The 10990-nt window shown below is 41.0% G+C and overlaps 1 protein-coding gene across 1 annotated transcript; it reads right to left on the reverse strand.

Annotated features, from left to right (window-relative positions):
- Positions 1 to 263: 263 nt before the first annotated feature.
- On the reverse strand, positions 264 to 9837 carry rab3aa (RAB3A, member RAS oncogene family, a). The gene is made up of 5 exons (XM_085378454.1): positions 9780 to 9837; positions 6829 to 7053; positions 5204 to 5322; positions 4620 to 4744; positions 264 to 937 (listed from the first exon to the last, which is right to left on the reverse strand). Exons 1-5 carry the CDS (start codon positions 9780 to 9782, stop codon positions 747 to 749), a joined length of 663 nt encoding a protein of 220 aa, XP_085234580.1. The 5' UTR covers positions 9783 to 9837; the 3' UTR covers positions 264 to 746.
- Positions 9838 to 10990: the final 1153 nt, after the last annotated feature.

Consider the following 10990-nt stretch of genomic DNA (forward strand, 5'->3'; position numbering starts at 1 on the left):
TCCATGAGCATAGATGTCTTGATTGGTTGAGTGATATGCACAACTTGCTATTTTTCCACTAATTCCCTAAATTAAAGAGAGAAACGAGCTCTCAAACAACCCTGTAAGGACACCAAACTAAAACACAACTATGACAAGATGATTTCACAAGCTCAAAACCACACCTGACCAATTCAAAAACAAAAAAACCATCAACCAACACAGCAACAAACATATTTTCAGTGGAAATAAATGTCGAGGAATTGCCAAATGATTGGTATCTATTTAGGTCTGAGGCATTGGTGCTGAATGGGAGTGGAGGCTGGAGGAGAATACTGCTCCTTCACAACCTTTTAGAGTTCAACCCAATCACAGACACATTAAAAATAAGGAATGATGTAGCCTTAGCCTGACTGGCCTTTTGCAGTTCTGTTATAGTGCGTGTGCAGCTATTGAAGACTTTTTACGATGGTAACCATGTTAAATGTTCTTTACCCCTCTGACCAAATATGCATAATCTCATAATTTCTGTACTACTGACAACAAAAACTTTAAGAACACCACATCTTTGGGGGGAACTGGCTGATGTGGACAGTAGTTGTGGTGTAGTGAGAGGGGTGGAGAACTGAAGAGCCATCTTGCGTCTGTCTCTATGTATGGCAGTTTCTGTGTGTGGTATGAAAACAAACAAAAAGAAAGCAAAACTCAAAAATAAAACCTAACAAGGTGTGTGGATCTCATGACAGCAGACGTGTGTGTAGCTGTGTTCAACAAGCACAATCCTGATGGGACCTCTGAGGCTGCTCGCTGAGCTGTGGCCCCTGTTTAGCTCCGGTGATGGTGGGGTCGTTGTTATCCAGACTCTCTGCCATCCTCTCACAGATGATGTCCACGAGCCGCTCGAATGTCTGCTTCACGTTAATGTTGTCTTTAGCGCTTGCTTCAAAGAACTCAAAACCTGGCAGAAGGGGTGACAGAGACAGATGCGCTGTGGTTACACTTATTGTTTCAATGTGCAGCTTATCCTCTTAACCCAGTGATCTCATCGTGGCAAGACATATCAAGACTAGTCAGGCAGGCAGCTCAAGTCTGATGACATTTTCCTTTATATCAGAGGACTGAAGAGATTTTAAAACCTGTCTCCCTTTGACTGGTGGTCTGAGATCGAACCAAATAGTCTAAGAGTATAAAAAACATCCTTCTCAAAGCTGCAGCTACTTAGCTTCTTTGTGCATTTCCATGTTTGTAATTTCTTAAGTTCTGATGATCTGATCTCTGTTAAACTTCAGATATCTTGTGTAATGCTCATGTTAGCAGTTCACTTTTGCTTAATTGCCTTTAATTTAGAGTTACAGTACTGTGCACAAGTCTTCAGCCACCCCTCATTTCTTTATGTTTTGCAAGGATAGTGGGAAACGTGCAAAAATACATAGAAAAAAGTATATAAAAAGGCAAAAAACAGTTCTCCAGGCTTCTTGAAGGACATTCAGAGCTTGTCTTTGGATGTTGGCTGTTTTTGTTCTGTTATCTGTCAAGATGATCCCACAATGCTTCAGTATTTTTGAGGTCTGGGCTCTGGGGAGGTCAATTAATGACCAACAGTGTACTTGTTCTTGTGTATTTTGGCACACCATGGCATTTTATAACATGTTTTCCTTCCTTAAGAATGGCTTCTTGACAGCTGCCCTTCCATTGAGACCATTTCTGATGAGGCTTTAATAAAAGGCAGCTCAATCAACTGGAAGGTCAGATGCATCTCTTAAGTCCTGTGTTAGGTCTGTGTTGATTTTCCTATTTTTTAAATTCAAATTCAAATTTCAAATTCAAATGTAAATTTTATTTGTCACGTACACAGTCATACACAGTACGATATGTAGTGAAATGCTTGGACAACTGCTCGTGACCTAAAGACAACAAAAAAGGAAAAGGCTATGAATAAGATAGGAAATAAATATGAAAAATTAAAAAGGGTAAATTTAACTAGGAAGGAATAAAATATAAATTAAGGTTAAAAATGAAATAACTGTACAACACAAATTAGAATGAAGGGTAAATTTAACTGGGAAAGAATAAGATAAAATATATAAATTAAAGTTGAAAATAAAATAACTGTACAACAAAATACACAATATAGAACTATATAAGAATGTATGAAGAAATATAAATAAATATATACACAATAACAGCAGCTGTACAAGTATTAACTGGAAATGAAGAATATAGTGACCAGTGTTGTGCAATCCACATTATGTCTTGTGCAGTGCAAATATGCTTAAAGTGATTTAAGTGATGAAGTGAAAACAATGTCCAGAATGTCCAGTGTGTGTAAGAACTGTATGTGTGGGTCAGTACTGTGTGGTGGTGTGATTGAGAGACCGTATCGCCTGCGGGAAGAAGCTCCTCCTCAGTCTCTCTGTGTTGGTCTTCAGGGAGCGGAATCGCTTTCCTGACCTCAGCAGAGAGAACAGTCTGTTGTTGGGATGGCTGAGGTCCTTCACGATCTTCCTGGCCTTGGTCCAGCACCGCCTGCTGTAGATTGAGTGCAGGTCAGGGAGCTCGGAGCGGATGGTGCGCTCAGCTGACCGCACAACCCTCTGTAGAGCTCGTCTGTCCTGCATGGTGCTGTTCCCAAACCAGGTTAAGATGTTTCCCGCCAGGATGCTCTCTATAGTGCAGGAGTAAAAGTTCCTGAGCACCTTGGAGGGCAGTTGGAAGTCTCTCAAGGTGCTCAGGAGGTGGTAGAGACGCTGTCGGGCCTTTTTCACCACGGTGTTGATGTGACAGGACCATGACAGGTCCTGCGTGATGTGAACTCCGAGGTATTTGAAGCTGTCCACTCTCTCCACTGGGCACTCGTTGATGACGGGGGTCTGGTAGTTCCTCTCCTGCTTAGTGCTGAAGTCCACTACAGCTCCTTTGTCTTACTGACGTTTAGAAGGAGGTTGTTCCTCTGGCACCAGTTCTCCAGATTCCTAATCTCCTTCAGGTAGGCCGTCTCGTTGTTATCAGAGATCAGGCCCACCACGACGGTGTCGTCAACAAACTTGATGATGGTGGTGGAGCTGGTAGTGGCCACACAGTCATATGTGTACAAAGAGTACAGCAGGGGGCTCAGAACACACCCCTGGGGGGCTCCAGTGCTGAGAGTTGTGGAGGCTGAGACATGTCCGCCCATCCTTACTGCCTGTGGTCTGCCAGTTAGGAAGTTGGAGATCCACAGACACATAGATGAGCTGAGTCCCAGATGCTCCAGCTTGGTGGTGAGTGTGGAGGGAATTATGGTGTTAAATGCAGAGCTGTAGTCTATGAAGAGCATTTTAACATAATTCCCCCTTCTAGTGTCCAAGTGAGTGAGTGATGTGTGGAGGAGATGAGAGATGGCATCGTCTGTGGAACGATTTGGACGGTAAGCGAACTGTAGTGGGTCCAGTGTGTCTGGTAGTGAAGAAATGATGAAGTCTCTGACCAGGCGTTCAAAGCACTTCATCACTACTGAGGTGAGGGCTACAGGGCGATAGTCATTGAGAGAAGCAGGGTGGGGTTTCTTCGGGACAGGAACAATGATGGACTCTTTGAAGCATGTGGGGATTACCGACTGAGATAAAGAGATGTTGAATATCTCAGTGAACACAGGAGCTAGCTGGTATGCGCAGTCTCTTAGGATACGACCTGGGATGCCGTCTGGTCCTGCTGCTTTCCTGGTGTTCACTCTTTTGAAGGCTCTCCTTACTTCATGCTCGGAGATGACGAGCACGTTTCCGGTGCTGGCAGTATCTTCCTGTCTGCAGCCGTTAGCGCCGCTAGCACTAGCATTGTTGGAGTCCTTAGCTGCAGCCTCGAAGCGAGCATAGAAAGTGTTCAGCTCGTCTGCCAGAGTCACGGCCGCGTTCGTCATACCGGTTTAACAACATAATCAAGGATATGATTTACCTGCTGCAGACATTTTAGGCCTGCTACATCTTCTTGGGTCCTCCACTTGTCCAGTTTTCTCAAAACATTTTTTGACACACTGAACATCACCATGTTAGTGAAAAAAACTATTTTATGTCTGTCAAATTGGCAGTTTTCATAGATTCAGCTAAAGAAATGGTGACAGATGATGTGTTTCTCCAACAGCCTGCTAGTAACAAAGTGCCTGTCCAAAGAAAAACTCAGAAAGCCTTGAGGACTGTTGTTCAAGAGCACTCTAAACATTATAAGCAAGTCTGGCTCCTTGTATAAACAAGTGAGGAGTGGCTCAAGACTTTTGCACAGCACTGCATTATACTACTACTCTTACAACCTCTCATCCCACTTAAAACATTGTCTGTAATGTTTTATGATGGCCGTGATGAAGGCCACAAGCCCAAACACACATCAAACGATAACATTTCTCTGTAAGAGCTGCTGCAGCTTTAACCTCTTGCAAACATCAGTTTCACACACAAATGAAACGATGCAGTGCAGCAAAGCTGAAGAGGACATTAAACAGATATTAAGCATTAAGTTTGCTCCCATAACGACAGCCTCACAAACAAACAGTCTAATAAAAACTTGGCCATCGGAATAAACTTAAATATTCCTGGAAATGGGAGATACACACCCAGAGTGATACAACACCACACACAGTGTCCAGTTTTCATTCTGACCAAATGACTTACCCAGCTGTTCTGACAGCTGTCGGCCCCTCTCTGCAGCCACCACTCGCTCGTCTTCCATATCACACTTGTTCCCCACCAACAGGACCTGAGCGTTGTCCCACGAGTATGTCTTGATCTGGGTCGACCTGTTTGCAAAAACAGGATGGTTTAATGTTCTGACTCACAGAATCTCACAAGCATTTTTTGACATTAAAGCAATTTAATCAGAAAATATTTTGACACATCCCTTCAGCACAGAGCTGTGTGGATCTGAGAAGAAAACTATCTAACATACGATCTGCTGCGTTTCTTTCTCGTTCAGCAGTGACATACACTTCTTCCATCTGTGTTGCAAACACAGAGTTAGAAAAACCAACGGTTATTTTTAACATCACTGTGCATTTGTTTGCTGATTTCAGTAATGACCTACTGTAGTCTAATGATGTATTAGACTATCTCCATGTAGTGGAACCACAGCTGTACATCTCAAATTTAGATGGAGGATACGCTGAACTCAAAAGGAAAGCTGAGCGAAATTAAGAGAAAATAAGATTGCAGCTTAATGAGTCACCACTCTCACAGACAGACAATCAGCCGTCCCTCACCAGTCTTGCACAGCGTTGAAGGATTCCTCATTGGTAATGTCATACATGAGGATGAAGCCCATGGCACCCCTGTAGTAGGCTGTGGTGATTGTCCTGTAGCGCTCCTGCCCAGCAGTGTCCTACATTCAGAGACATTTTTGAGAATATGCAGGATTATTGTGAGCAGAGGACAAAGAACACTGACGAGGCACCTGCAATGGATTTGTGGCTGTGCAAGAGTCTCCAAACTCCCATGAGCATTACACATTCTTGTGGTGTTTCATGTAATGAGTACTTGGTTCCAGTGTCAGGCTTTATGGCTCGTATTAAGTACCCTTCAAGGGTTTACACAACAAATAAAATGAATCTAGGCACAGAAGAGGCCAGTTCTGGTACTGATTAGCGACACACGATAAGACAGACTCCACTGTCACTAATACGATGGGCAGGAAAAATCTGTATTTTAATAAGCAATAAGGTAAAAGGGAAATTCATGATAACTCTGAATATGATGAAATCTAATTTGTTTGCCAGTTTGAAAAGCTGGAGGAATTCATGTTTAGTGTTAGCTGGCAACGTTCTCAAAATGGATTTATCATTTTGCACGTTTCAAAGTATCAAGCTGCATGTGAGCATGCTAGGATCTGATTGGCTCAGGCAGTGAGTGTGAGCCGCCGCTCAGGTGTCAACGTTCTCTTAATTATAGTGAAACTACACAATGATGAACCAACTATGTGTGAGGCCTTGAGGCGGACTTCAAACAAGTATAACAAGTACGCTTACGGTAAGTGCTGTCTCCATCTGTCCATGAGTATAATTAGTCAGATAAATAGACTTCCTTTAACTTTGAGAAACTGGATTTGCAATCTGCTGTTGTTTTATATAGAATAACAATCATGTAAAAATATGAGTGCAAGTGTGTGCAGCAGTCATATGGACTTAAACCACTAAAAAAAAAATCATAAACATGCACGCACTGCAGGCTGCATTTGGTTCAATTTAATTAGCTCTCCAGCTGTCCAACTCCACTGCAGCATAAGAAAATCTTGATTTCAGTTTGAACATTTAAAAATTATGTAATGTAGTGGAACTTATATTATAGTGCCTACTGCAAGTCTCATTCACACTATCACGCATACATTCACAACTCAATTAAATTCAATTTTATATACATGTGCAGCTCCAAATCATAACAACAACAGAAAAACCCAACAATCAAACTACATCCTATGAGCAAGCGCTTGGTGATAGCGCAAAAGAAAAGCTCCCTTTTACTAGGAAGACCTTGTGGTTCAGCTTCTTGCTCAAGGATACTTCATTACATGGAATGGAGAAGCTGGGGATCAATCAGTGACTGGCAGACACCTTTCACCAGTTACCCTCTCATTTCCCACATTTATCATTTTAAACCCAAAGATCTGCTTTGGTAACCACTACACCATCTGTACCTACAATCTCACCTCCTGAAGTTTCACAAGGAGCTACAGCGGTATGTCGGATACAGGTTATTACGTCAAAATGGGATTGTAGGAGATAGTAAGAACTTATAAAATTTGCTTTCATTTTCAATCAAACACTGACAGGAGTTAAGTGTGTTCCATAAAGACATACAAGTACTATTTTTGTGCTATTCATTACATTCTCACCCATATCTGAAGCTTTATCCTCTTGTCATTCCTGTAGATGGTCTTGACCTTAAAGTCGATGCCCACAGTGCTGACAAAGGCTGGCGTGAATGAGTCATCTGCATAGCGGAAAAGGAAGGAAGTCTTTCCTACGCTGCTGTTGCCAATGATGAGGATTTTAAACATGTAATCAAAGTTTTGGTCCGTAGACTCCTTCTGCCCGTATGTGGCATTTGCAGACGCCATCTACGCAAGGATAAGCATAAGTAAGTTATAAAGAACAAAAGCTTGAGGAAACAGCGTGCAATGTTACTTTGCATGAAACAGCAGAAACACGTTACAGTATGCACAGTACAACAACTTAAAATACTGCAAACTACATTTGTGCAACCTGAAAAAACGGCAACAAATTTGTTGCAGATGTGTTGTATTTGTTATATTTACTTCCAGCAAATTTGCAGGCCATGTATTCGTGACAGTAACTCCTTAATTAAATAAACAATTCCTCTGCTGGTGGCTGAGAAACTTTATGGTTGGTGCAGTACCCATCAGAACATTTTTCCACCCACTATTCCCTCAGCCAGCAGATCAGAGCTTTACTAACCTGCAAAAAGACAGTTTAATTGTTTTATATACTCCTAGAATTATCTACAAGAGTAGAAAATTGTTTATTAGTACATTTATTTTGCATTATATTTACTGTAAATCTATATCAGAAAACTAATTAGTAACTATATATTTTTTGTAGTGAAATAAATACTGTGTCCACTCTTTAGACCAGGAGTGTCAAACATAATGCCTGGCCCTTTGGATGGCTTTCAAAATTGTGAAGCCGGATATAAATTCAAGACTTTTAACTGTATTTTCACAAGTTTTACAGCTTTTTCTACAAATAAAGAGGTCTCCCAGGGTCATTCATACTACACCAAAGCAATGAAGTTATAGATTTCTGTAGTTTTACAAGTTAACTTCTTATAATTTAAGCTCAAAAAGTCCCACTGGCAGATTTCTTTCATTTACTATAGCAGCATTTCTTTCTCATGCAGAAAAACTGAAGCATACTTCTGAAACGGTGCTTCTTTTTCTTATATTAACATATCTGATTATATTAGCATATCTCTTTCTGTACACTGAGAGAAAGACACATTTCATTGCCCACATAAAAGCGAGCTGTATGTGGCCTCTGATGTAAAATGAGTTTGACATCCATGCTTTAGACTCTCTCCTGCAAGCTGTAGGTACTGTTGCTTGAAAGAGAAAGAGGAGAGTTTCTACCAGCCTTCAGCAAAATTTAGTAGAAATCTGTCAAACTGAAATATGCTGGCACATTAAAGAGCTTTTACTTTATTTTTTTTCATTCAGATCACTGCGTAAAAGAAACCCTTAAACTATCTGATTAGATGGTCTGGTGAAAGACTTCTGATGGTATTAAAATGTGAAAATACTGACTGCAAGAAAAACTACAAATTAGTGAGGATTCAGGTGAACTCAGCCGATGGAAACACTGGGCCAATCAACATGGCCAGCAAGCACTTCCATCTAGCTACTGTTCTGTTGAATCCTGTTGAACATGTTGAATTCTATAATTTTCATGCATTTTCCAGTTAGTCTTTAGGTGGTGAAATATTCAGTTTTCTGGCTAAATTTTAACCAGATCAAACAGACAGGAAAAGCATCAGAAGAAAACTACAGACGCACAGAAAAGCCAAATCAATCTATATTACCCACAAACATCCTTTGAAGCCTCTTTTTTTTCTAAACCAACATTTGTCTGAGTAAGGAAGTCAACAACTCAAAGGCACAGAGCTCTGAAATGCATGTACCACATAGAGATCAACTCTATTGCAGAAAGTACCTGAGCTCTGAAAATAATATGATGCAACAATTACGGCATCATGAACTCAATAAGATGTGCCTCATTTCATCGCATGCTGACATCTCTTGTGTATCAAGTGAGCCTTACAGCAGACAAATATGTTCTGAAAAGGAAATAGTCTAAAAATATAGCCATAAACTTGTGTAAGTTTCCAGCACTACAAGGATGGTCTGATAGAGGGTATTACTGCAATCTTACACGAGATCATAACTAAAAACAGCCTCATGCATACCCCTGATGGGGCTAGATAATGGCATTACGGTCTGTTGCGTGAGATTTTAAGCTACTGCCTTGGATGTATCAGGACAGGAATGAAAACTGATGCCGTTTCGCTCAGATGCTGCGTCACATCCAGCCAAAAACAGATCAGAGACACGAGCGTTTCTACGTCATATCAACATAGGTTGGATAAGAAATGCACGCCTCCACTCCACACAGATAAGAGGCCGGAAGTACTAAGGCTTAGCAGGCTAAGCGTCAGCTAAACTGACTACCCTTTCCCATCCAGGGAGGGCTGGGACCTGCGCGAAGCGCTTGGCTGTACAGCCAATTATGGATGCCCGTATGGTGGGCCAGAATGTGCTTCGTAGGGCATTGTATTTTGGAAACGGCCCAAACAGTAGTGCCCTCTCACATCACGTCGCTAATTTAAATGGCTTAAACCACACCACCAATTAACACCGGATCTTAGCTCCGCTGAGAATAAGCCAGAAATTGACAGGTTGGTTCACTTTAGCTAGAGAAATACATGGTAACACTATAACGCGCTTTCATGCACCTTAGTCACCACGAAAGGTAACAAAGGGGATTAAAATAAATTAACGCATTGCGCATAAAACGGAGGTGTTTCTACAAATAATCTGAATTCGGCTACCTTTAATGCTAACACAACAGCCACCGTTACTAGTATTTATATGTGGCAGCAGGGGCTAGCTAAGCATCCCAGCTATGTCAAATGAAGGTTACTCCTCTTAATTTACGGCTAAACACGCTATCAAAATCTCAGACTATATAACCGATTTATAACCCACATGCTTTCTGCTGCTACTGTCACACTTGACAAGGCCTAGAAATAACAAAAAACGCAGGAATTTACCATGAAATGGGTTTTCTCTTCGGCTTTACTGCAGCGGCTAGCCCTGCTTTGCACCTGCAGTAGCTCTTACGCTTCTTGATTGGCTGCCTCCGGCATAAGCAGTTGCTAAGTGTAAGAATGATTGGCATGAGACTTGACCAATCAGAGAAGAGAAAAGACTTCAACATTGCCAGAGTGACCATACAGCGCTGCGTGCGTTTTCTTTCTTAAATTGGCCAAAAGAGAGGACAGGCTCTAATAAAACAAACTCGGAGAATTTGAGAGTTACATGAGAGTTAACATACATGCATAAACCATCCTGTAGTTTGATAAAGTTAAGTAAAACTCTACTCTAAGTACCACTGGGTATTCTGTGTCTCGAACTGATTAAAGTTTGGTGCAGTACTTAGGTAGGATAAAATACAGAAATAAATATTCATCTTATCACTCCTTGATGTATAGCATTGTGTTTCTTAAATTTTTTTATTACTACATTTTAATTGCAATGTATAATACATATTTTGCACTAATCTCCAAAACTCAGCATTCAGTTCAATACATTCAATTAAAATTGATTAAATTTAGCTTTATTTACATGACACCAAATCACAACAATAGTTATCTCGTGGCGCTTTATATTGTAAGGCAACAAACCTACAATAAAAGAGAGAAAACCACAACAACCAAACGACCCCCATGACCAAGCACTTGGTGACATGAAAAACTTCCTTTTAACAGGAAGAAACCTCGAGCAGGACCAGGCTCCGTGAGGGGAAGGGAGTGAAGGGAGACAGAACAAAAGACAGGTTGTGAAAGAAAACTAGACATGAATAATAATTAATGATAAATGCCAAGTGGTAGGGACTATCCAGGGTCACCTGATCCACTCCCTAACCATAAACTTTATCATAAAGGAAAGTTTGAAGCCTTATCTTAAAAGTCGAGAGGGTGTCTGTGAATCACCTAAATACATTACAAACTGGGAGCTGTTTCCACAGAAGAGGTACCTCTCAAACTACTTTTAAATATATTAAGAAGTAAGCCAGCAGTCCAAAAGTGAAGTGCTCTGTTGGGGTGATATGATACTATAAGGTCTTTAAGATAAGATGTCTTTAAATACAACCATTTATCATCTTAATCTGTTATCCACTTAAGGTGACACGAGGCTGGAGCTTTCACAGAGCGAGATCCACCCTTTGGAAATTAGAACTGAAAATAAAATCAGCATTGAA

This window comes from Diplotaxodon limnothrissa, linkage group LG18 (assembly GCF_057381915.1).
Source record: "Diplotaxodon limnothrissa isolate DT_005_m linkage group LG18, D_limnothrissa_male_GT1.1, whole genome shotgun sequence".
NCBI lineage: Eukaryota > Metazoa > Chordata > Actinopteri > Cichliformes > Cichlidae > Diplotaxodon > Diplotaxodon limnothrissa.

What these genes read in the sequence shown, in the direction of transcription:
- rab3aa (XM_085378454.1), bottom strand. An exon ending in TTCAACGCTGTGCAAGACTG is followed by an intron (nt 4,745 to 5,203) that starts GTGAGGGACGGC and finishes TTTTGCAAACAG; the next exon opens with GTCGACCCAGATCAAGACAT. An exon ending in ACAGCTGTCAGAACAGCTGG is followed by an intron (nt 938 to 4,619) that starts GTAAGTCATTTG and finishes CCCTTCTGCCAG; the next exon opens with GTTTTGAGTTCTTTGAAGCA.